Below are 24,066 nucleotides of genomic sequence, written 5' to 3'. Positions count from 1 at the left end.
AAGCAACGCATTTGCTCAGGCTGGAATCACAGCCCCTGGCACAGAGGGGACGCTCAGACTGGCCATGGTGGGAAGTGAGCAAAAAGTTTCCCTGGGCTAGATGCAGCCGCCTTCTCCTTGAATTTTATACAGTTCTGATCACTCACCCCATCTTGGTAACAGTAATGAGATAGGCGGTCTCCAAGAACAGTTCTCAGATCAGTCCTCCTCTGGAGAAGATTTTGGTGGGCAAGTGTTGTCAGGAATTGCAAGGCATGAGACAGTCCTTCTAAGAACAGCAGGAACCATACAGATAGGGCTGCAACAGAGCTATTTGCAAAAACAAAAAAAGAAAAGATGAGAAACTGAGGTATAGAGTAATTACTGTGAAAATTGTCAAAAATACATGCTAATTTCAGCTGCATTTATTTTCTGTCTTGGTTTTAAGGATTTTTATCAATTAATACACTAATTTACAACTGACTAGGCTCAGGCTTAGAGGGGACAAGCATCAGTAAGGATGATGTAGACACAAAACAGAATAAATACATTTTTTGAAACAGTTTTTAACATAGGCAAAAAAATGTTTATTTTCCTCATTTGTTCTGCAGAAGAAATGAGCAAACTTACTTGAAATTTTCTATAAGCAAAAAGCAATTGGGTGAGAAAGCTAGAAAACCATATTTCAGCTGTAATAGCTTGCTTGCAAAGCTATAAAGTTCTGATCACTTTATATGTCTAATACTGAGAATATTTTAAAACCCAGAAATGAAGAGGATTAAAAAGAAACATAACTTGCTGCACAAATTGGTAAATTAATAAAATTAATAGTAACATAGCAACAATATAGCCTATATTTAAATCACAAATTAAAGATAGTAATTATTGAAGACCATGATATTATCAGAAATACCAGGGCATTGGGGTGGAAGGGGCAGTAGACTGTACACAAAAACTTCAATCTCTTTGTTGACCAGCTTAAAGTCTAGTTAATTATAAAGCTTTTCAAAAAACTTGGATTAGAGGTTTACGAAAGCCATTTACTACTTACTACATTGTACTTTAATAAAGTTAACATAGTTTACATGTGACAACTCCTACCACGACTAAGTGCTCAAACACTGATTTGCACAGTTCAAGCCCATGCTCAGAATTTTGCTGACCCAGCTCTATTGGTCTGAGGTGTGAAAATGTTCATCTCAGGGCTGACATTGCTGTACTAATGAAATCCCTTTTGTAGATAGAATCATGCTGACAGAGATTTGTTAGCTTAGATTATGCCTTTTGGAGATGTGGTACCACCATGTTGGCAGAAAGGCTCTACTAAAGGACACTGGTCAAGAAGGTCCTCAGTCCAGACAAGGCTGAAGAAGCAGAAAGATTTATTTGTCAGCTCATACAATAGAATCAGACTGGAGTATTAATCTGCTTCTGACAAACGAGCCACAAATGTTATAGTCATTTATAAATATTTTTTTCAAACTCTTCAATCCTCTCCTTTAATAAGGAATGTAAAAGCTTGTCAGAGCTAGCCAGAGTTTGGGGAAAAAAAATCTCACATGGTGTCCACTGTATTACTAACTTTTGGAACACAAAAGGTTGAAGAGAGTTGCACCATCCCTCACTGCCAGATGCCCCTGATTAAACAAGATCCTCTCCCCTTTCTACCAATTTCTTATTTTTCATACACTGATTTCTCTATATTTCCTTGTTTATTGTTAAACTGAGGTACATTTTCTTTTCTTCATGACCATTTCTCAGCATTACAAACAACCTGAAAGAGCAGGCTGCTTTGCAATTAGGAGCAGTACTAACTATATGGACTTCAGTTTGTGAATCACAAGTATGAATTTTAGTGTAGAAAAATACCAGGCATAGTAACAATGATATGAAAACTCAGTACACTGTTTGGGATAGAAATTAGGAATGAGATAGCCACATCATGTTGTGCCAGCAAAGACACTAGCCCAAACTATTCCTTGCTGAAGTTTTTCTCACTAAGTCAAGTACTACAGAGCAAAAGACTGAGCAAAGGACTGAAGATTTGGAAGCCCATTTAAAAGCACAGAGTTAAATGGACCAGATTACTTCCGAGCAAAAACCCTCTTCTGGTGTCAGCTAGTTTCTTGCTTTACCTACAATGCTTCCTGTTGCCTACCAGAGTTACTTTCCCATTTTGGAGATAAAATTCCAATATCTGGCTACTGACAGCAGAAATAATGTGACCCAGACTAGCAGTTTTCACTTGTGGTCTCCAGACCCCAGTGAGTCCATAGATGACCTCAAAAAAGCAGTGAAAGATGATTAAGAAAGGCAAATTCATATATGCTATTCAACAATGTACATGTATAAAATTTGTTAAAGGATCTGTATCTTCACCGGACAATTTTTAAGAGTCTACACCTGAAAAAAGGCTTAAAGCAATATGAATCCTGTGCACCTGTTCCCAAACCTCACGTCTTACTCACTCTCTCCTAAATCCTATATTCACATAGATGCTTGAGACATGAGTATCAACACAACAGACACCACCTAGACAAAACACCTCATATACCTACTTTTACCATCTTTATAGTCGTAGAAAAACTGAATGCTTGTTTTGCAGTAGGGTACAACTCACCCTCCACTCCCAACAAAATCTGCACCAATTTAATGCCATACAGCATCATGCAGATATACCAGAGCTACATATGGACTAGAAAGCAGGATAGCCACACCAGCTTGATCCGCTTGGGCCATTGAGCTTACACATCTCTTCTGCCGAGCCTTGACTGGTAGCAACAGCAAGAGTCAGGTTCACATTGAAGGGAGTCATGACAAAAGTATCCATTTGAGCCCCAACCAAGAAGTCTAAGAAAAGAGTACTAAAACCTCAGATACTGATCTCCCTCACAAACATGAATCAAATAGTTTAACAAACAAAGTTTACATGTAACATGGTGGATAAACAAGGCAATGATAACTAACCCTTGAAGTGCAATTACAATAACAATTGCAAAGCCTTTTCCCTGGGAAGGAAACTGGTAGGGCAACAGAGTGTTTGCTACTTCTGCTGGCAGCCCTGGCTCTGAATTTGATTTTTACATCTTCCTGGGGAACAAGGCCAATCAATCTCAAAGTGTGAGTGGTTTCTGGCACCTGTTCTTCACTAGCTGCACCTGCTAACCCTGCTTGGGCACTGCTCCTGTTTCTGCCAGCTGCATCTTGCACAGCTCCTTCCTCTGCTATGCCTTAAGTACAAGGACTCTGAACTCCAGCAGCTCTGCTAACAGTCTCCATTAGTTCAGCTACTGAAAGGCTGTGTGACACTGAGAAATGCCTAGAGCTCCTGCGCTCACAGAAAGCTCTCAGGAAGCTTGCTTCTCACACACCTGTCAAAATTCTACATAAATTTGTCATGCCTGTCCCTCTTTTACAAGTGCCAAGCTTCACTTCACAAGACTGCAGGCTGTTCCCTTAATTGTGTTTTTAGCCATCATTAAACAGACATGGCTGGTCTAGACTACTGAACACCATTATAAATACAACTTTCTCCACTCCCTGATGGAACTCCCTCTTTAATAGAAGTGCCTTTCAAATATGCTAAAACTATATAGGCAAAACAAACATTTTCAGGCCAGCCCCCTGGTCCTTTACCATTTACGTCCCCTCTGATCCACCAGTGTTGTGGCTCCCTGCCAGGATTCTTGCGGAGGGAACATGAGGAGTTTGCCTTCACTTTCAGCCTGAGTCACCAGCCACACACTCAAGTGAAGGGTTGCACCGATGCAGCTCTACCTCCTCCTTATTCAAGCTATCATCTCCACATGGCTCTGGGCTACATAGACAAACCAGCTGGTTCACAGCCGGTTCAGGCATCCATCCACAGCTCTCTTCCCCTGTGTAAACATACCCAAGGGCTCTGGTAACACACAGAGCCAGCACCTCCCAGAAGTGTATTTTTATATCCTGCTCTAGAATTGAGAATGCCTCCCACTTATTTCCAAGGCCTGGCTTTTATGTTCCTTCTCCTCTAGTAAGATTTGTATTGAGCCTCTAGTAAGACCAGACACTGTAATTATTTTCTATCTTTATTTCATTCACAATACAACAGAAAAACATACAGAGATTTTCTAAACGCAAAGTGAAGCCAGAGTATTTTGCAGTGCCTGCTTCTTTGACACATGACATGACAGGGATAGATTCACACTGAATTTGTGCTGGAAATGAAGAACATAAAAGACACACAAAAGATCATCACACTAGCAAACCTGTGGAAACACCTCTCCCTCAAATCTGTGATACATTGCAACCTAGCGAAGAACTGCACAGATCTTATATGGATGGGGTTTCATTGTGCTCCCAAAGATAATCTGCGTGTTGACTTCCTTAACTCCTTCCGGGGGGGTGAACTTGAATGTCTTGAACAGGTTGCAGAAGATGATGAAAAGCTCCATCCTTGCCAGCACCTCTCCCAGACACACACAGTGGCCTGCAGAGGGAGAAAGGAAAGAGCAGTCAGTCCCCACAGAGGGCTGTAACGGACACTTGTTCCTCACCTTTTCAAAAGAGCTTCAGTCAGCCTCATCAGGAAACAAAGACTTTGCTGACTTGACGTTTTCTCTCAGATTGAACTGACTAGACAATTACAATGGAGTCTGTAATTATTCTTTGCAGGATCTAGCTGGAATTATAGAAAAAGATACCAGAGATGCTTCTCAGTAGTTTCATCCTTTACCTCCTCATACTATGAACTCAGTTTCAGTCTCTTGATACCAAATGAGAATGACAAGGAAGCATCTTTAGGTTTCTTCCCTGCTTCCACTTTATGTAAGTACAAGATAACTTTTCTTCACTAATGGCAGTGAAAAGTCAGAATAGAGAGGACAATTTACAGTTGACTAGACAATTTCCTACATGATGTTTTCAGAGAAAACAACTAGTTAAAGAAAAAATGTTTCCCAATTTATCAATTAATTTTGCATCCAGGATATAATTTCCAGTCAGAGAAAAACAATGACAGACTCTAAAGCTTAGTGGTTAGGCCATTCAGCTGGGATGTGAGAAACCAATGTTCAAATTCCTGTTCTGCCCAGCCTAGACCAGGAACCTGAACCTGACAGTTCCACATCCCAGCTGAGAGCTCTGACAGCCAGGCTATTCATAACCCGGGCATGATGCCCAATAGCTTTTGTTGAAGCTGTGTCACACACACACACACACACACACACACACACACACACGGTGAACAAGTGACTCCAGAAGCATCCCAGAAACGACATAGCCATCTGTGCTGTATTTGATCCAGGTTCAAATTCCTGCACCAATGACTACAGAATTACTTATACAAAGCAAATCAGCTCCAGCAGAGCATCCTGCCACAGAACAGCCACTACAGCATAGCCTGGCATATGCTAAGGATTCAAATCCCCAAATTACTGGCAATTCTAGAGCCTTACTCCTTTTACCTTCCCTGCTTTTTCACAAAAATCTAAGATCAAGGGATTATACAATTACCAAACAACTTCTTCTCTAATCAAAATATTTTCGTGGGCTGGGAAAACCATGTGCTCCTAGTTTTGGATTATGCTCTGTTTGGCCTTTTCTGCAAAAAATACCACCATGTTACACTCACAGTCTAACCCACAGAAATGGGTTTAGCTGTCAATGAACTTACCTGCTGAAAAGGCTAAGAAGGCTTCTCTGGCCACAAAATTTCCATCCTTGTCCAAGAAATGACCAGGGTTAAACTGGTGAGGGGTTTCCCAGTATTTAGGGTCGAAAAGAGCTGAGTCTAGGTTTGGTATAATCAAAGTACCCTGCAAGGAAGATGTTGGTGGTTCAGTTCTCTCTCTTAAGATTATGCAGAACACAGGTTTAATTGGTATGAAATTGTGCTTTTGGCAAGCACTTTCACTCACTGTCTATGAGAAACAGGCATGACCAGAGGGCATGGGAGGGGAAAAGTGCTATGTGCCAGTGGTCTCACCAAGACCCATGTCTGTCCTTAACTGGAGGGAAAAGGAGATGAGGGAGAACATGACTACAAGAAACTTTACTTTATGAAACTTTATGAAATGCCAAATGCTGGATTCTGGGTGCAGAGATTGCTGCTCAGCTGCCTTTGCCAGTCCTAAGCTAGAGAAGGAGGACTGATAAAACAGGGAATAAAGGGGAGTGCTACACATAAACGGTTTATCTCACTGCCCCTAAGAGATAGAATGGCATCACCACAGACACCTGCCTGTCTCTACCTCTGGTTGCTGCAAACCCAACTTCCTCTCTCCTTCTAGAGGAATATGTGCCTCTTCCTAGGGAAAGCAGCAAACCAGGAAGGACTGGCACATCTCTGGAAAAATCTCAGGGTGAAGGTGGGAGTCTGGGGCACTTAAATGTTGGTGAGAGGAGGGGGAAGGCAAGAGTCATTGAAATGGTTTGGCTTGAACTGAGTTTCACAGGAACAAGGTATGCTCAGAAAACAATCCTAAGCAGGACTCAACACTGTATTTCATGCCTATTCACTACAGTTTGATAAGTGTCAGGTCTCTGGCCTTGCACATTGGCCCACTATTTCCAGTTCAAGTGTTGGCTTCAAGTTTAATGTGAGCCAAAGACCTTCACACATATATGTGTATCATTTAATAGCACTTTTTAGATTTCAAGGGCAATGCAAAGCTGTTCCTACAGACACAGCTATTAACAAGTAACAAATGGTTGTTCCAACACTTCAGAAAGGTGAGCACTAATGTCCTGGTGAAGGGAACTTACTAGATATCTTTCTCAGAAGATCATTTCAGAACTTGACTTTAGTTACCTTTTGAAATATGTTAATTTCACTGGAATTAAAGCATCTTTTTAGTGACCTGCATAAACATGAACTGTTTTCTAAACTATACGTAAAAATTAAATTTTCATATAGGAATGTATTTTGAATTAAGGTTTGAAGTTGTTTCCTACTAAGTCATCTTCAGTGAAAGAGGAGGTTAGAGATGTAGAGAGTTTGCAGTACTTCCACAGCTATAAGTTGACCAACGATCGTATTGGAGTAGGTGGGATGGCTGTACCTTTGGAAGCTGATATCCCAACACAGTTGTGTTCTTCACTGCTTGTCTAGGAATTGTGATTAAAACAATGTTACCATAGCGCATGATCTCATGAACCACAGCATTTGTATAAGGCAGTTTCTTCCGATCCTCGTAGCAGATTAGATGGGATGGACCCAGCACAGCGTCCAGCTCTTTCTGGACTTTTTCTAGGAAACAAAAAAAGTCCATTATAGATGGAAAAAACACTATATTTTGCATGATATGGAGACCTTTCGTTTGCTTTTTGGATTATAGCATTAATAGAATATATATAATATGTAAATATACTTACCACAGCTAAAAACATAGATATGACTATTTATCTATGATTTGACTATAATCTGATATTTCCCAGTTTATAGGTTTTATGTTCAGATCACCTTTCCACAAGCCCAACAGATTTATTGAGCTTTATAGTTAAAGGCAGGTCAGTGAGCTCTAAATAAAACAGTAACCATATTAAGATATTGATTCAGTTACTCAAGTTATCATTTTTACTTTGGCTGAATACAAACTGACAGCATACTAATCAGTATGTTGCAAGAGAGCCACTGTTATCAAGCTCATACACACATGTAATGCTGAGAATTGGAACAGAATAACATTACCTAATCATCACCAACTGTTAATCTCTTCTGGCTGTTATATATGCTTCAGTAAGTAACATAGTTTACACACAATCTCAGAGGGTTCAGGCACAAATCTTAGGTTTAAAAAACAAGTCAGTAATCTAAGAAGTTTTGTTTGTTTTTTGATATCACTAAAATTTGAAAGGTATGTGTGTGCACAGGGCTCTGTTGTTCTAGCACTCTAGCACCAGAAGTACAAAAAGAAGCATTTAGAGTGTAGCTCTAAACCTGAGTGCGGTCTTCACAGCAATGGTGCAGAGTCAAAAAGAAAATGTCATTGTGGATTGGTGAAGGTATCACAGCTGACAAGGTGGAGTTTCTTAACCAGATATCTCTTTTGTACCACTAACAATAAGTCCTGAGAGCACGTACTTGGCTTCGCAGTTCATCACCTCTGAAAGCCCTGTATCAAATCATCAAACAATTTGAAAATAGTGTGCGACTATGCCCTTTGTCTAGAGTTTCCTAAATCATGTCTTCCCATTAACATCATCTTCCTTCTCTATTTAACCTTCCCATACATTAGAATGAATATATTTATTATACAGAAATATAATTGATGCCTCAGTCAGCACAAATCATATATTTTTGTTACACATCTTGGATACCAGAAAAGTCTCATTAATCCCAGCTCCTATTTCACTTTGAGTGTTTTCAGCCAGATTGCATCTTGTTTTATACAGTGACTGTACTGAAACAGTCTGACAATAATGAAGGCTACGAAATACAGTATCAGAAGCTGAGCATACTTGAAATTATTTAAGAATCTCTGGTTGGAAGTTTTCAGCTTCACTGGCTTCTTAAAAACAAAGCTTGAAACTGTACTATCTTAAAAAAATGTGTAACAGATGGTTGTTCTATTTGAAACTTATCCATGTTCATGTCTGCACCTCACCTTGGATGTCAGGATAAGCCACCATATAGAGCAGGGCCCATCTTAGAGTGGTGGCAGTAGTCTCTGAACCTGCCAGAAAGAGGTCAAAAATAGACTGCACCATGTTGTCTTCATCATACGTAGAATCGGGAACATTTTGAGTCTATAGGTGTCAATCAGAAAGATAAAATAAGAGCACAGAACATACATCAGCATAATAGCGTCTATTCACTGAGACACACAGTGATCACTAGACTTAAACAATTTTTAGTATTTCTAGAAGACTGAGAAAATAAAAGTGCTGGCATAATATAAAGATATATGGAAAGATTTTCTGAAGTAAATACACTGATACTGTTAAATTACATGTGCTATTGACATTGTCAGGTTTCTAAGGCCATGTTATGTTGTCTTTTAGAGTCACTTACTGCCTCACGGTTAACATCATCCACATCAGAAAAACACTTAAACATTTTGAAGTGGTTTTAGTTCACCCTTGCGCCATTCCCTGCACATTTACTGGTTTCAGCTATCTATGGCATGTTACAATATGAAAAGATTTATGCTCTTTCAGGGTAGAAGCTGTGATCATTTTTCTTTAACATTATCATCATCATCATACAGTATACCTAACCACACAAAAGCTCTGTACAAAATGCAAGGATAATAAAGGCAAACATTGATAAGACACAAGATATCAGAATCATACATCCATCTACATACCTACACCTTTTAAAAGTAGTCCCTACCACCCACTGCCCACCCTGTACTAAGGATTCCAGAGGGTAACAAAAAAAAAAAAAGGACTATTCAAAGTTTATATTTGTAGACAACATAATTTTTAAACTGAATTTGTAGTGCTCTGTGATGGTGTTGTTATGTACAGACAGCCACAGGAGAAGCACAGGGAATCAGTTATGACAGGATGTGTCACTTACAGCACAGATTACTCACTTTCGCCATCTGATCCAGATAAAAGTCAATGAAATCTTGTGGTTCATCTACTGTGCCTCTTTCTCTGTGGCTTTGGATCTCCTTCCTTATGAAAGAACGGACAAAATCACAGCAAGATAATGCTTTTAGGTGAGGTCCTGGGATATGGTTCATAACCCCGGGTAAAACTTCACACATCTGTGGAGCAGGCATTCGACACAGGTGCTATCAGTCACATGACACGAGTGAGGCCATTACAGAGCTACAATACGTACATTTTTCATGCTGAATTGCTATTGCTTAATTTCTCTAGAAAGAATACTGTAGTGTCAAAGAGAAATATCATGTTGAGAACATAATCATGCATTAGAAACCACAAATGAAAGGTGACCATTTCCACCCTTGATTCTCTGCTATGTTTACGGCATATTCTACTTGTATTTGCCCTGTCTGTGCATTCACCAACAAAAGAATACAGTCTAGTGGATGACTCCATTTAATACATGTCATCCTGACACATTCAAGCCTTCCCCCAATCCCAGATTCAGACTATTCACCTTAAAGGTTAAATGCTAATATGTAGTACTACCTTGGCACGCACACACACACATGCATGCGCATGCACACACACAAAATCAAACTCTGGTACTTTGATACAAAGAGCATCTCTTTTCCCCTTAATATTAACAGCGTTTCCATTATAGAAAAGTTCAGCATCTTAAGCACATTGCCTTTACTGTGAAATTCTGATAAAGAGTATTAACGCAAGAGTCAAATGACATCAGATCCCAAGTACTCCATGCCCACTGTGTATTCATAGTCAGAATTTCTGTTTGCATTTACTACTTAAAAATAAAGAAATAAAATGGGTCATTTGCTCACATAGTAAAAGTAACTGTTCCCAAAAGCCACTATACAATTGTATGCTTCGATCAGCTGGTGGAAGGTTTCATCCTCTAGGGAGAACCGATGTCCAAAAACCACAGCACAGATCACATTAGAGACAGCATGAACAACTGGGAAGGAAGGGTCAACAGCTTTTCCTACAAACAAAGAAAAGCATTCATCACTAAATACTTCGTTCTTCTCTGTTTTGCAAGCAAGACCACAATGACATTTTATAATAGATGTCCTCTATATATTGTTTTACCGAAATACCCAAAATTCACTGGCAAAGGTAACAACAGATAAACTTTATTCAAAAATGAAGACAGCAAGGCCTCAAGCCTTTAACTCCCAGCCTTGCTTTTTTTTTTTTTTTCTTCATCTTGATCTTGGTGCTGATACCAAAATACATGTTGCTGAGATCTGACTGTCCATACAGGTTCTATTGCAGTCTAAGTAATGGTTTTAATGGTTATGCTCCAAAGCCATTCTTTTCTGGAGCAAAAATAGTCAGCTTTTACCCTCAGAATCATGCAGACTGTGCAACATGACAAAAGCAGGAATGTAATTCACAAGCACTTTGTAAATGACTTACCATTTGTGTCCCTAAAGAACTTGACTAGATAATGAGCTTCCATTTGTATTCCACATTCCATTCCTTTATTCCCCATTCCCAGTTTTCGGAGAGTTCCAATTCCAAAACGTCTCTGATGTTTCCAGATGAGCCCGTTTGAGACAAGGATACCTTTGGCCATCAAGAATCAATTTTACATCATGTTAATATTCATATAATAGTAAATAATGTATACACTAAGAATCTTATTTTCATCACACTATCACTCATGAAGGAGAGAACCACATTAGGTACTGCTTTGTTTTCCCCACCCCTGCAAAAAGCCTTCCCAACTTGCAAGATTTTATCACCATTATCAAAACTGGAAAAAGCTGAGATCATTTCCTTATACATTTTCAGTACCTGCACCGTTTCCCAAGAAACAGCACAAGGATGCATAGTTTGGTAATACTGTACATTCTGAATACAGAGGTTACAAAAATCTCATGTTCTTCCAGTCCTTTCTCAGCAGCCTTACTTACACCTGAACTCTCTGATGTGCTGAAGGAAACAGAACGTGCTGTGAAGGCCACATGTCAGAGCATATAAAACATTAGCTTTAGTCTCATTCTGATTTCTTCTCTGTGACAATATCTGCACACATTTTCTCTAAAAGTTTTTACTAGCACATCCTCCTGAGAAGGGGCCAAGGAAATCTCAGGACTCATACACCTGCCTTCTAAAACTAGTCCTGTTCTTTCTCAAGTATCCAAGAACAGTGATCACTACTCCAACTCCACCCAGCAATCTCCTACATGTTGCAAAGACAGCGTGGGTTGGTGTTGCCTCATTTGCCCATGCTTTGAGCAGGAATGAATGTAAATCCTTATTAATGTAGAAAGACAGAGCCCAGCTCATGCAGTCTCTTACAAGATCTCATTTATTATCTTGTACAATCTGCTAATACAATTAATACTTACATGTAAGCTATGTTTGCCAACATCCCCCTATGGACATTGTGTTCCCTTGCAGATGTTGTCACACACCACCTCTGCAGGAGTGGCAAAGACAGCTTTCCTCAGCAAACAACAGTAGGTTTAGGTTTCTACCACCTAGAAACACAATGGTGTCTCTCACCAGGTTACTCACAGTCAACAGACATTTCTCAACAGCACACTGAGGAGGTCTTGGGGTTTCCTATGCTTGTGCTTCTTAACCTTATGCCAACTCTTTGGAGATTATCACATCTCCCTGTTGGTAGCATTTCAAAGAAACCTTCTTAATGGCTAGAGTTGATAACTGGTTCTGAGCATGTGCTATCTGTGCTGCACACAGTCTCTGGATTTTAGGAGATCCTGCTTTTACTGGACTACTTACAGGAGATACTGAGCTCTGGTCCTGGTCTAGCTCCTGCCTGGGAAAGCCAATGACACCAGGGCAAGAACCACTGTGCAAGAACCAGAGTAGGAAGAGCAGGCTTTAGTCAATCCACAGGCAGCCTCCTAGGACCAGAGGTCACACTGTGGGACAAGAAGGAATTCCAGGCCCCTGTGCTGCAAAACCCTGTTCTGGCAGACAGCTCAGAATAAACTGTTTGGTGGGGGACCACTTCCTTCCACCAGCCAAGCCTGTGGTTCTCCTGGGAAAACCAGCTTACTCCCCAGGACAGCTGCTTGGCCACAGTCTGGAACAACTCTCCACTATTCCTCCTATTGCCTTGGGAGTCTGGTCTAGCAGAAAAGGAGCCAGCCCAAAAAGCAGGAACTTACATTGCAGAGAGTTGCCAACTTGGTGCTGCGGCTCTGTTCAAAGCTACCTCTGTTACAAATTGCTAGTGCTTTGGCAGCTCCTCAGAGCCTAGATACCTTACTCCACAGGACCCTGATACAAGGTAGCATTAAAGACTCTTCCAAACAGACTGAAATGGCACCAGACTTATTTGTCTCTACCTTTAAGGCGTTTTTCACTACTTACATTAGCCAGTACTTATATTAAAGCTCTCCAGATTGTAAGTCCGTGCGCAGCAAAGCCTGCTTGAGGCTAAGGGCACCTGGTTTGTATCCTCTGCATAGAAGGCTGGTGGAAACAAGTTCAACCATTTCAGTTTCAAACACAGCACCCTCTGTATTCCCTATCCACCATAATTCAGCAGTCTCTGATGTAAACGATAACACAATACGAAGTACAGCTCTGAACCAGGCCATGTTGCATCTACAGTCTGTCTAATACATTTAAAGCTCCAGTGCTCTTCCTGTGCCTTGAGACATCCCGAAAGGCTAGCCCTTGTCCAATACCTCTGTAGACGCAGTCACTACAGTGGCCTTTGTTGTAAGCAAACAGCTCCTGGGGGCATAATGAATTACTTTAGCCTCAGCTTGCAGAGAAGGCCTGGAAGCTCCAGCTAAAGATGGGGATTTAAAGCCTATGATGGACTATTTCAAATCAGGGCATACATTTAGACAATGCTAATAATGGACAAGCAAGGCCTAGCTAGGTACAAGCACTGCTACTCTGGTGAGATTCTGAAAGACATGTGACAGTGGGACTTTGGAGACAGTTTAAAGTGATACTGCAAAATCACCTTATATCACTTAACCCTGAGAAGACAGATATAGGTGAATTGGGAACTGAGGGCTTGTCAGCAGGGAGAACATGAGAGGAAACACAGAAAGTCAGGAAGGAAGGGCAGAAGGAAGGGAGGAGGTGCAGATATTCTACAAAACAAATAGGTCACGGGACCATGTGTTTGGGGCAGAACGCCTGCAGCAAGTCTATAGCCAATCTCCCAGCCTCTATTATCTATACCTACATGTGACACCTAGCAAATGCTTCTCAGAGACTACTTATCCATCCTCCTTTCCCCCACCTGTTCCTCCTCAGTTGTTCTGAATTCCTCTTTTCCAAGGCCCACCAATTCATGGACAGTATTTCCTTTAATGCCAAGATTTGCTATTACAGGGCACTATAGAGCCACCAAAATAGGACAGCAGTGTGACATCAAGATTTAAATGCTATTTTCAATTTTTGTAAGCATGTGCAGCTTTCCATAATCTTTCCACAGATATGAACATCTTACCCTTTCCATTTGCCATTCGCTTGAAGACAGTTGTCTGTAGTCGCCCGGAAACATCTTCTGAATGGGTGGTCAGACCATCCTTTACAGCCTGGAATCCATGCAGCACCACGAAAGGTTTGTGACCCAGCCACAGGGTAGAGATGTTGCCATACCTTTTTGCCAGCTGCAGGTTTTATCAATGCCAAAAAAAAAAAAAATCCATGGAGAAAAATCAACCCAGTTGCTCACATGATGGGTTGCTTTGCTGCAGTATGACATTACTCAGGGATTCAGGAATGGAAAAGAGAGAGTGGTTTTGTTTTGTGATGGCAGTTTACCACAGCAGGGTTCTGGGCTCTCCCTGGGATCCTCCCTTCCACAGCAATATGCTTGATAAAAAAAGCAGAGGCTATGTTCACTTTTTCTATGGAATTAGATCATAGATCAAAGCAGACACTCTTTCCCTTTTTAAAGCTTGCTTTGGGTTGCTTCTGTGATATTAACAATGGGGAAAATGCCCCTGACTGTTCACAGATCTGTAGTAGGTGTCACATGAAACTTAGATCACCTGCCCATTCTAAGCTACATTTTTCTACTTCTCCTTTCATTTCCTCAGCAAAGAAGTAGAACTTCTTGAAATTGCATATTCCAAATGTCACTCTCCTTCTAGTACTGCAGATTTAGAGATTCAATGACAGGACCTCTTCCCCTGTCATATGAAAATACTGTCAGCTGAGGAATCTGAACAGAGATCCCACTTCTCCTTGTCTAGTGCTGAGGACTGCTCTCAAGCAACCCTGCAAGCATTCAGCAAGGACAAAGACACTGACTGTACGCAAAGGAGCAGCACATCTCTCTCCTCCCTTGTTCATCCTCCTTGTGATGAACAAGCGCCCAGAAAAGTTTGGCATCAAGGTCTTTTAAGTGCTTTCTTCCTGAAGCCAATGTTCTCCAGCTGCAACCTGGTACCCCTTAGCATGCAAGTTGCACTTAGCACCTAAGGAGAGGTTGGGACTTTGAAGAAGACATCACCACACTGGATTCCTTTGTGAAGTTCAGAAAAACAATGGAGCAAAGATTTTGGCTACATATTGGATACAACCTCATTTGCACCCTGTGGCAGCAGGAGACATGCAGGTGCGCTGTTCTTATCTTCTGAATTCTAGACACTCCTTATTTTAGAAGAAATTTACTTATGTGCCTGTGATGGGAAACACGAGAAACACTTTTCTCTCAAAACAAAAAGCCTGTCTTAAAAATCTACATCTTTTCTGAGGCAAAACTACTGTCCTCAGTTCTAACTTGCATGCACATTAGCTTTCACATGAATTAGACCTTTTGCAGATTCTGCTTAACTTGTTTAAGCATCTAATTTGACTTCCACGATCCATCTTCACTCAGGGTGAAGTTCTCCCTATTATCATATTATCAACAGCTATCAGTAGGAGCGTCAATAGGTCCTTAGTTCATATCTGCAAATGCATACCTTTTTCAGGCTTCCATGATCAGCTCTAAAATTTATCCACCAGATGCTTCCAATGATGGGAAATGGGGTTGGTCCAGGAGGAAATCGACGACTTTTCCACTGCAGTTTCAGGAACTGCACACCCAGAAGAGACAAAACCAGGGATAGGAGAATTATACTTATTGTCAGCATTCCAACACCTCTATAACTACTCCGTCACTGAGAAAACTATTATGGATCTATCTGTTAAACTGACTCTATATTGTTCTACTTAACACTTCCAAAGAGAACTCTGTCACATTTAGTCTTTCTGCATTTTTCTCCTTCCTTCTTTCCTACGAGGCTTCCTGATTGCAGAAAATGAGGAGTGTTCCTATTCTTGAGCGTATTTAATACATCACTATGCCGCAATATACTAATAGCTTCAGGATCCAGTAGAGGCTAAAAGGCGGGCACCTCATTCAGCCTCCTCAAGGATCAATGAAACGCCCCTTCGACAATCAGTTTGAAGGAACACATCATTCAAAGCTCTGACTACATGCAAGCCAAAAAGGAGTCACAGATACAAAGCTGCAGCTGTTATCCAGGTACTGCTTACAAAGACAAGGACTGGAGAACTCACCAGGTAGTGCTCTCAGGGGCAGAGGCAGAAGGAAGTAGTTGGTAGCCTTGTATTAAGAGTGGCTGGAAATGCAGGTTTGGGAACCAGGAGCAAGGACACTTTAGTAGTGTCTTGAGTTTCCACAGTAAATAATACAGATGCAATGCAAGTGCAAACAGCACAGTGAAGAATCGAACATAGCTAATACTATTGACAAAAACAAAGCATAACAAACAGATCTTGTGTGCAAAGAAATACACAGTGATACCAAGTTCATCACATCTCAAGAGACACCATAGAGCTTTCTTGGCTTTACTAGGTGGAATCAAAATCTTCTTCCACCCACCAAAGGCCTGGCTGCACACCTAATCTTTGTTTTTCTTGGCAGCCTCTGATCTATACAGCAGAGCTCACCCCTGAATGGCCTGCAAGCACAATCCAACCTAAAGAAGCCAGTCAAGTGTCTCTCTGGGCTTCCTGCACCCCTACACACCACTCTGCAGGGGACACTTGGGCAGAAGTGAGACTGAGAAGGGCTATCTCAGACCCAGCATCACTGGAGCAGGATAATGGACCATCGATCAGTGTGTCCCAAGCACCGTTTTCTTCTTTCCTCCATCCCCTCCACTCTCCCATTATGGCTCACCTAAGACTGGAGTGAGCCCCAGCTTGATAAGCAATCTAAGCAAACAACAGAATGCCGCAGTGTTTGTTGTCAAGGCTGTAATAATTCACAGAAATGCAAGTTAATTCCGAAATTTCCTCCAGTTCTCTCTAACTAGCACAAACTTTTTACATCATGAACTCCTTACCTGCCTATAATTGCAAACAAAAGTCACACACGGAGCTGTTTTCCCTACAGCCTAGGCACACAAATCTTTTCAGCACCAACAAAACAAGCAGGATGTAGAAGGAGGCAGGAGAAGGGGACAATCTACTGCTCAAGAGGGAATTATATCTACATGGTGGCTGTATATAGGACAACACTGAAGTTATCAAGAACAGTGGGCTAGGCTTTAGGCAAAAAGGGTGAAATCCTCCAGCTATGGAATGCCTAAGGGAGCTGTTTATTTTCAGGTGTTCCCACAGCCGCTCAACTCTGTCCCATTACTGCTGTTATACAATAGCATTTCCCCCAAATATCCCCTGCAAGAGTTTCCAGCTGTGGCACTCAGGTGTGACTGATTCACACATCCTAGTACATATTGCTAGGTCAGAGAACCTCACTCTGGTTTAACCAAGAAGCTCCTGACATTTTATTTCCTCAGTTAGCAGCCATCTACTGAACTCAGGGTAGATTTCTGTAACATACCTATAGGTCACCTAAAGACCACAGCCTAAAGGAGAGGCAGGTTAAGAAAGAGATTTTCAGTCTAGACATTATTAGATCACAGGAGCTGCTTTTTAACACAGATTGCGGCAGCTTGCTGCCTAGCCAGCAGTAGCAAAATTAGCTGGGCCCTAATACGCACTCCACATCAGCCTCATTTTAGAGTCGCATTTCCCAAGCACAGCTGCTCAGGAGCTGCTCAGGGATTGGCAAGTGTGAGAAGGAGCAAGTTCCAGATGTTCTGGGAGAACACTGGAAATCCCAAAGTGTTTTGCAGTGTGCTTTCTCAGGGTATTTGCAACAACTCCAGGAGAATAAGTGCTCTTACTTATTCTCATTTTACAGGTAGGAGATGCTGGTGGGGGAGAGGAAGGACAGCAACACCAAAGAGCCAGGTCTTCCAGCACAGGTGCGGGGTCAATGGGCTGAGGGGCAGCAGTTTACCTCATGCCCTTGACTCCACCTGCAGCACGGGTCCTGACAAGATGATCACACTGAACACCTCTGCAAATACAATGGGCTTTGCTTTTGGTCTGCCTAAGTTCTGCTAAAAGCAGTAGATTATCTCCTCACACAAAGTACAGGAAGACAGGGAGCATGGGCCAAGGCTCTCCAGCAATCACCATACTCTTAGAATAAAAGAGCTCCATTGCTTGTTTGGAAGCATAGACTGACAGCTCTGCTGGCTACTTTTCACATAAACTTTAAAGCTGAATGGCTCCTTCAGCCAAGGTTTTCAAATTTCCTATTGGGACTAAGTCCTCTGTCCACTTTACACATTACAGTTTCAGTTTTCTCTCAGTAGCAGGACTCCTTTTTAGCCAGAATTAATGCCAGAGTCTGTAATTCTTTGCTTTATTTTTAATTCTCAGCACTTGAAGGAGCACATACAAAGACCCCCCACACACGAGAAACTACATACAGCAGCCGTTTTCAGAAGGTTTCCCGAGTGGAGTTAGTGGAATGGGCTGCTCAGAGGTCAGCACCAAGCTGCCTAGCGAAGAAAAGCACAGACCTTATAGGGATGGGGCTGCACTGTGGTCCTCAAAAGATATTGTGTGTTGGCTTCTTTCACTCCATCAGGCAGGGTGAACCTGAATGCCTGCAACAGGCTGCAGAAGAGTATGAAGAGCTCCATCCGTGCCAGCTGCTCACCCAAACATATACAGATCCCTACAGAAAGCAGATGAACAGGGTAATCATTGATCTGAATTCTGCTCTCACCACTGTCCCCTACTGTCTGCCATGCACTTCCTAGGAGGATGTTGCTTCGCCTCAAGAGCAGAGATATCCCTGCCAGCAGTCATTCTCTCTCAGGATTTGCTGTCTAAGCTAGACACAAACTGTTCCTGCAAATCTGCTTGCATAATCCATACATATTACTTATTAGCTGGCAGAAAGAAAATCAAGCACATTTTGAAACATGATTTCACATTTTATTCCATTGTCTGTGTTCTTCAGGAGCATTTAGGTGACCATGCACATACCTGCTGAGAAGGGTAAGAAGGCTTCTCTGGAGAAAAAATTTCCTTCCTCATCCAGAAAGTGACCAGGGTCAAATTCAAGAGGCTTCTCCCAGTACTCAGGATCAGTCAGGACAGAGTATATATTTGCAATAACTATGCTACCCTGCAAGAAAGGAGGAGTTGGTCCTAGGCTGTATCTTAGCCTCTCTCTCCAGAGAAGTCATGCACAGAAAGAGACGCAGACAAAACTTGGGTGTAATTTATTGCACTAAGTGGAAGGCTACACACCATAGCTGCTTTTGTTTGATTCATTTCTGTGCATAAACACGGGCTTTAAATCTCAGAGGTCTACTCCTAATGTCCCTGCTACAAGCACAGTGACCATGGAGAGCCAACCTGTTACAGTGCCTGCCACAGCACAGCATCCTGGCTTCAGGAAACTGCCTACATTCATCTTTCCTCATCTGCTTGACCTTAAGCTTGAAATCCCAACAATCCTGGTGGAATTTCAGTATACATTAAAGTACTCTCCTGAAAGCAGATTCCTTCCTGTACCTGGAACTGACAGGGAAACTTTAAAAAAAAAAAAAAAAGTTGGTACATGAAGCCTGGAGTTCATGTTGCTGCCTAACAGGTTATATCTCTTCAGTGGAAGAGGCGATTACAAGCATGGGGAGAGAAGATGGGGCACATGTATGACAGCAGATGACAGAAGAGGGTGTCATACTGGAACCCTGTACCTTTGGAACTGGATAGCCCAGTAGTGTTGTGTCCCTCACTGCTTCTCTGGGTAATGCAATTAAAATGATGCTACAAAAGTGCAGGATCTCATGAATCACAGCATGTGTGTAGGGCAGCCTCTTCCGATCCTCATACCAGATCACTGGGGAGGAGCCCAGCATAGTGTCCAGTTCCTGCTGCACCTTCTCTGAGGAGAAACATATAACTTTATAGACAGGAGACCTCTGTGCATCCTGTAAGCTTTGTTCTCATCTCAAAATGAATTCTGATTCTCAAACTGTTCACACTATTCCAAGCAACAAGTAAATACAATACATAAATATAAACCTAGATCATGACTATTAAAAATAGACAATTACAATTCCAAGGCAGAGTCTTCACTATGAACTTTATGAAAAATTAAAAAAAAAAAAAAAGTAACTGCTTTCTCTGAGCACAATTCAGTCACACAAGCAGGTAATGTTTTCCCACCTTCATTGACTGTGAAATGGCAGCATCTCAGATGACCTGCTGTAAAACAAGAATTACCTCAGCAGAAAACTCATTTCTGAAGGTTTTTTGAGGCAGAATACTTTCACCTGTCCAATCCTGATAATTCTATTCTAGTTAGCACATCTCTCTGTGTTTTATGCAGTTTCCCAGTTAAAGTGGAATCATCTAAGGCAATAAAACTAGGTTTGTAAAAGTGGAACAGTAACAGATAAAATTACAGCATCTGGGTGTGTTTTCTTTAATTTCTAGGGAAGCTTGTGGACAGGAGTGTGCGCACCCTTTCTCCAGTACTCCCAGACCAAAGGTTAGGAAACACTTCCTCTAGCCCTTCCCATCCCCTTCCCCTGATTCTGTCTATACTCCTCTCTAAATCCTACAACAGCCTTCACTGATGTGTGTATTTCTGGCTGCAAGGCCTTAATTTATCAGTGACTAAGAGCAAGCGCCAGAATACTTCCCATCTTAAGGAGGAGGAAAACTGTCAGTTCTTCTACTGGAAACCTGTCTGAGGAGGCCTCTTCACATCCCCAACTTACCTTGGACATCAGGATAAGCTACCATATAGAGCAGAGCCCAGCGCAGTGTGGTGGCAGTGGTCTCTGAGCCACCCAGCAAGAGGTCAAAAATAGACTGCACCATATTGTCTTCATCATAATAATATGTGGCATTGTTTTTAGTCTGCAGAGTCAATCAGGAATAGGATGTTAAAGGATAGCAGGTGGACCTGTGTAACAACGAGCATGACTACAGCCAGTGTACTGGAACATCTCTGGGTACTATTCCCAAACCAACCAACACTTCCATAAGAATCTGAAATAGAGTTGCTGGAATAACAGGAAGAGATAAGCCTATATTTTTTCAAGCCATGCAGTAAGTTTGCACCTGTTCTGTAATACAGAATTTCTTCTCTGAACTGTATAAAGGCCAACATCCTGCACCTTCAGCTCCTTGTCATGCATTGCCTTTCCTCCAGCCTTCCTGTCAAACCTCATGCAGAAGGTGTAGCAAAACAGGAGGAGGCTTTTCTCTTTCATGGCCAGTCTGCCCACTTAGCTTCTCCACCAAATGCCTTCTCCCCTGTATGTTATATCTTCTTGTTAAGACAACTTGGTCACTCTTTGTGCTCAGAGCACTGTCATCATTCCTGTCTATCATTATCACCATTATTGTGTATAACTTGACTCCAGCAGTCTCTCTTGAGAAGAGTTAAGACTGCAGAGTCAATGGGAATGGGAAGTACCAATTCCCTAAAGCAGCTACGTCTGGTGTATTTGGCACTCCTTTGCTAAAACTTGCAACAAACTCCCAGTCTGCAACACCAAACACATTAAATGATTCTACGTACCAAACATCAGCTTCCTAAGTAAGCTTTCCTTTTTGGTTTCAAATGCAAAGCTGTAAGGAAGCAGTTTCCACTTCAGTTTGCAGAATTGCTTTGCTCAAGGCGATGTAGAAGGATATTCCCAGGAATGCAAAGCAATGCAAATATCATATTGCTGCAAGACAGAGATGGGAAAGAGATTGCAAATTGTTTGCCATACACACTTTTACTGAACACTCACCCTACAGGCTCTATGGGAGCTAAATTAGTGATTAGTTGATTATTATGTGATCCACACATGTAAACTTCAGTATCCACAGAATAATGCTGAAGACCTGACACGCATGACTTCAGACCAGAAGGGTATCTATCATTTCAATATCTTGTTCATAGGGGATATCTCTGGATTATAGAGGTATTATTCCAGCTCAAATAGCACTGACACTAGACGTGCTACAACAGCTGCAGAAATAAGAATTTTGAGGCACTGGCAGAAAAAGGTACTCTTCCTCCTGTTACTATCCACAGCAACAGCATATGAATAAAAGCAACAGACATGGCAAAATTCTGGTTTTCTTTTCAAAGGAGCTGAAGTGTGCAGAAATCACAACAACTTTAAAATAGGCCTGAACATTTGACAAAATGGTATAAAATTTTATATTGATTTTGTTGCTTCTGTGTATGTGTGCACATATTAGCTCCTTCCATCTGTATAGCTTAGGGATATAAGGAGAGCAGACTGTGAAGAGATTGCTCACACATCTCCCAGACTGAAAATACAGCATTCATGACATGGAACTAGATAGTCCTCTCTTCATTTCACAGCCACCCAGAGTGAAGATGAAAAGCTGAAAATGAAGGCGCACTCCTCATGGCAAAAGGCAGGAGTGGAGCAGGAGAAGAGAGGAGGTGTTATTTAGATATCTAACCTGAGCCAGCAAACATGCTCAAGCTATACTGGGTACTGCCACGCTGGATACCAGTCATCAGGAGAGGGCAGCAGTTTTCTGAGCCAATCTACAAACTTCCCTCCACTGCTTGCAAGGGTACCTATTGCCAGTTCTCAATATTTACTCCCTTTCTCTCTCCCCTCTCCTGATTATTTAGCCTCCTTCCAGTTAAGAGGATAACCCAGCATGTCAGGGATGCCATCACAGCAGCACACTGGGGCACCCTTTCCAGGTGGTACACATTTGCTCCAGAAGGCTGAGAACCACCAGCTCTGCCCTTTCACTGCTGAACTGGGGAGCAGGGCAGGAACTGCCCAACCAAATCCACCCTTTGCCAAAATAAAAAATAAAAATTTTTAAAAATTGCCATATTCTATCATTGACTTCTGTTTTGGAAAGATAAATATTACTACTGCAATATCCTAGCAGAACACATCATAAAACACAGGATTATATAACAGATTTTTCCCTGATTAAAGTCAGCAAAAGCTAGGCTTGCTACCCCAGGAATACAGTGGTAAGAATAAGAAGTCTCTTGTCAGGACTAGTATGAATCCCTGCATTTCCCTTTCTCTATTTGAGGAATAGAAAAGAAGTTTGCTCACCATCTGAGAAGCGCTGTTTACAAAATCCAACAAAAAATGAAGTGCTTTGATCAACTTGTGGAAAGTTTCATCCTCTAGGGAGAAGCGATGTCCAAAAACCACAGTGCAGACCACATTAGAGACAGCAAGAACAATGGGATAAGAAGGGTCCACTGCTTTTCCTGCAAAAAGAGCAATAAGCATTCATCACTACCATTCTGTGCGCCCCCTTTTAGTGAGGCAGGTCCCAGCAACCAAGTACAACAAATATTCCCTGTATGCTTGGGTTATAGGATGAAGTACCCCCACAAGCCGACACAAGTGACAATAAAGATTGAACAGATGTTCACGAAGAACTAAAGGAGACTGAAGCCTCAAGTTTCACATCCAAACTGTTAGATTTTACAGCACATTCTTTTGTGAGGAAAATCATTGTGCTGCTTCAAGAATACATGCTGCTGATTCTCCCAGCAGGCCTTCATGCTACCCCAGCATCTTTAGTGGCCTCAAGGCTGCTCCTTTGCAGAGCAAAAGCAGCCAGTGCTACCCTGAAGGTCATACAGACAAGCGTAGCATGAGTGTGGCATGCATCAGGCTAAAAAGCGCTTTATACCTTACATACCATTCATGCTCTGGAAGAACTCCCGCAGGTGACATGCCCCCACTTGTATGCCACGCTCCATCCCTTTACTTCCCATTCCTAATTTCCGTAGGGTCGCAATTGCAAAACATCTCTCATGCTTCCAGGTATTTTCAGAAAAAAATACCTATAGCCATCCAGTAACATCAGTTACATCTCACACTAATATTCATAAAAACTAAAGTAAGAATAGAATAAAGGATTTGCTGACATTACATTTGTTAGCTGAGAAGGAGAAAGCCGTGACGTTAGACCTCTGAACTCTTCTTCTACTAAATGTGCCCTTGCCAGAACAGAAATTACATGGTTTGAAATTCTCTCTCCAGTTCAGAAGGATTCAAGTTGTAACCTCCTTGAAAAGGCAGGCTGGTAAGTACCAGGATGTTTCTAACAGCCCCATTCAGCTAACTGTTTAGCTAGAAGATTTCTGAAGCTGAGGAGAGTCATGTGTTTTACCACAAATCCCTACTTTGCAGATATTGGCTATTCCTGGGTATTGCAGAT

General features: G+C 41.7%; 2 protein-coding genes across 2 annotated transcripts; both read right to left on the bottom strand.

Moving 5' to 3' along the window:
• Positions 1–227: 227 nt before the first annotated feature.
• Positions 228–16,040, bottom strand: LOC112968519 (cytochrome P450 2J6-like). The gene is made up of 10 exons (XM_026070912.1): positions 15,459–16,040; positions 13,994–14,156; positions 10,960–11,109; positions 10,362–10,522; positions 9,501–9,677; positions 8,568–8,709; positions 7,023–7,210; positions 5,636–5,777; positions 4,230–4,450; positions 228–309 (listed from the first exon to the last, which is right to left on the bottom strand). Exons 1-9 carry the CDS (start codon positions 15,627–15,629, stop codon positions 4,272–4,274), a joined length of 1,473 nt encoding a protein of 490 aa, XP_025926697.1. The 5' UTR covers positions 15,630–16,040; the 3' UTR covers positions 228–309; positions 4,230–4,271.
• A 1,885-nt stretch (positions 16,041–17,925) lies between these two features.
• Positions 17,926–23,620, bottom strand: LOC112968565 (cytochrome P450 2J3-like). The gene is made up of 6 exons (XM_026070995.1): positions 23,545–23,620; positions 22,944–23,104; positions 20,604–20,745; positions 19,575–19,762; positions 18,856–18,997; positions 17,926–18,541 (listed from the first exon to the last, which is right to left on the bottom strand). Exons 1-6 carry the CDS (start codon positions 23,618–23,620, stop codon positions 18,363–18,365), a joined length of 888 nt encoding a protein of 295 aa, XP_025926780.1. The 3' UTR covers positions 17,926–18,362.
• Between the last annotated feature and the right edge of the window lie 446 nt (positions 23,621–24,066).

Source organism: Apteryx rowi, unplaced genomic scaffold (genome assembly GCF_003343035.1).
Source record: "Apteryx rowi isolate R43461 unplaced genomic scaffold, aptRow1 scaffold_32, whole genome shotgun sequence".
Lineage (NCBI taxonomy): Eukaryota > Metazoa > Chordata > Aves > Apterygiformes > Apterygidae > Apteryx > Apteryx rowi.
This window is presented reverse-complemented; position numbering and strand designations above follow the sequence as displayed.

What these genes read in the sequence shown, in the direction of transcription:
- LOC112968519 (XM_026070912.1), bottom strand. Translation starts at nt 15,629, where the DNA reads ATGCTGACAATAAGTATAATTCTCCTATCCCTGGTTTTGTCTCTTCTG. An exon ending in GCGAATGGCAAATGGAAAGG is followed by an intron (nt 11,110 to 13,993) that starts GTAAGATGTTCA and finishes TGATGGCCAAAG; the next exon opens with GTATCCTTGTCTCAAACGGG. An exon ending in GGAACAGTTACTTTTACTAT is followed by an intron (nt 9,678 to 10,361) that starts GTGAGCAAATGA and finishes CCTGCTCCACAG; the next exon opens with ATGTGTGAAGTTTTACCCGG.
- LOC112968565 (XM_026070995.1), bottom strand. Translation starts at nt 23,620, where the DNA reads ATGGGAAGTAAAGGGATGGAGCGTGGCATACAAGTGGGGGCATGTCAC. An exon ending in GTTCTTCCAGAGCATGAATG is followed by an intron (nt 23,105 to 23,544) that starts GTATGTAAGGTA and finishes CTCTTTTTGCAG; the next exon opens with GAAAAGCAGTGGACCCTTCT. An exon ending in AGCTTATCCTGATGTCCAAG is followed by an intron (nt 19,763 to 20,603) that starts GTAAGTTGGGGA and finishes GTTTCTCCTCAG; the next exon opens with AGAAGGTGCAGCAGGAACTG.